The 1,631-nt window shown below is 18.0% G+C and overlaps 1 protein-coding gene across 1 annotated transcript, besides 2 other annotated features; it reads left to right on the top strand. All coding sequences in view use genetic code 6, as the record gives it.

The window, feature by feature from the left end:
• The first annotated feature begins 7 nt into the window (after positions 1-7).
• Positions 8-33: a microsatellite.
• Positions 34-388: 355 nt separating this feature from the next.
• Positions 389-418: a microsatellite.
• Positions 419-993: 575 nt separating this feature from the next.
• On the top strand, positions 994-1,428 carry IMG5_028440 (hypothetical protein; the record flags this gene model as incomplete). The annotated part of the gene is made up of 1 exon (XM_004039247.1): positions 994-1,428. The coding sequence occupies one exon, from the start codon at positions 994-996 to the stop codon at positions 1,426-1,428; it is 435 nt and encodes a 144-aa protein (XP_004039295.1).
• Between the last annotated feature and the right edge of the window lie 203 nt (positions 1,429-1,631).

Below are 1,631 nucleotides of genomic sequence, written 5' to 3' on the forward strand. Positions count from 1 at the left end.
TATAAAAAAATATTATAAATATTATAAATATTAAATAATACGTAAATTATTATAATATATTTTTCTTTTTTATTATAATAATAATATAAAATTTATTTAATAATATATTATTTTATAAATTTAGATATAAATAGATATATTTTTAGAAATTTTTATATTATTATTTACTAAATATTTTAAAAATTATAATAACATATTCTATTTATACAAATTGCTATATTATTTATTATTAAAAATATAAAATTTTTTAAAAAAATAATAATATAAATTTTAAATTTATTTATATTTAATACAAAAAAATAAATTTTATATTATTTATACTTTTTTTATTTATAATTTCTATAATCAATAATTATTATTAATTTAAATAGATACTTATTCATATATATTTACTTTTAATTTTAATTTTAATTTTAATAAAATAATAATATAATTTAATTTTTTTTTAAAAAAAACTTGTGGTAAATATTTAAATAATTTTTTTTAAATAAAATATAAATAAATTTATCCTTAATTATAAATATCTTAAAATTTTTTTATAATTAATACATATTAATATTAAAAAAACATTATTAATAATAAATGAAAATATTAATAATATATATATTTTAATTAACTTGTATTTTTGGTTTACATGTACTCTAACACTAATGTGTCCATGATTAAATGTAAAAAAACTATCCCTACAATGTAATCTTCCCTGATGATGATTATACAGATATCCGTAATTTACAATCTAAAATGTCCCGTAATATGATTATAACTTACGATATGTCCTATTTCTCAAACTTACCTAAAAATCCTAAAAATAAATTGATAATTGAAACTTGTGAGAAAGCTTTAAAAACAGCATTTAAATATTTTTCTGATCTTATAAAATAGTTCCAAAATCTGAAAAACAAATGAGATTTAATTCCAATATTAAAAAATGTGGAGAAGTTACAATTCCTTAAATAGACAGAGACAAGGGAAAAGATTCTGATTTACATATATATGTATAATATAATTATGATTCAAAATAACCTTTTTTAGCCTTTGCTGCTAATTGTTAATTTGTGTATAAGGTAGGACCTTCTCATGGTTAAATTACTTTTAATTTGGATTAATTAGAAAAAAAAGATTTAAGTTAAAAATATATCTTTTAAGATATATTAGAATTAGTTATCCATGAAACGACTCATCTTTTGGGTTTTTCACAACACTCTATACCTTTATGGATATAATCTGATAAAAGTCTTTATAAAGAACCTACTATAAAAAAAAAATTAAGGGGAATTGATACTTTATTTCTCAAAACTCCTTATGTTTTATATTTTGCTCGAAAATATTTTGGTTGTCCTTCCTTAGATGGTATGCCTCTTGAAAATATAGGTGAAAATTTTGTAAATTCTCATTGGAAAAACACAATAATCAATAGTGAATATATGAATGCATATTAATAACCTTTATAGTCATATTTTAGTGGTTTTACAGTCAATCTTTTAAGAGACACAGGCTTCTATGAGTAAATAAAAGAATCTATGGTAGAAGAAATATTCTATGCTAAAGGAGTAGGCTGTCAACACTTCACTGATAGTTATTGTAATTCTTATAAAGATGAATATTGTATTCCTTAAACTGAATAAGGTTAA

Source organism: Ichthyophthirius multifiliis (genome assembly GCF_000220395.1).
Source record: "Ichthyophthirius multifiliis unplaced genomic scaffold scaff_1120509249743, whole genome shotgun sequence".
In the NCBI taxonomy this organism is placed as follows: domain Eukaryota; phylum Ciliophora; class Oligohymenophorea; order Hymenostomatida; genus Ichthyophthirius; species Ichthyophthirius multifiliis.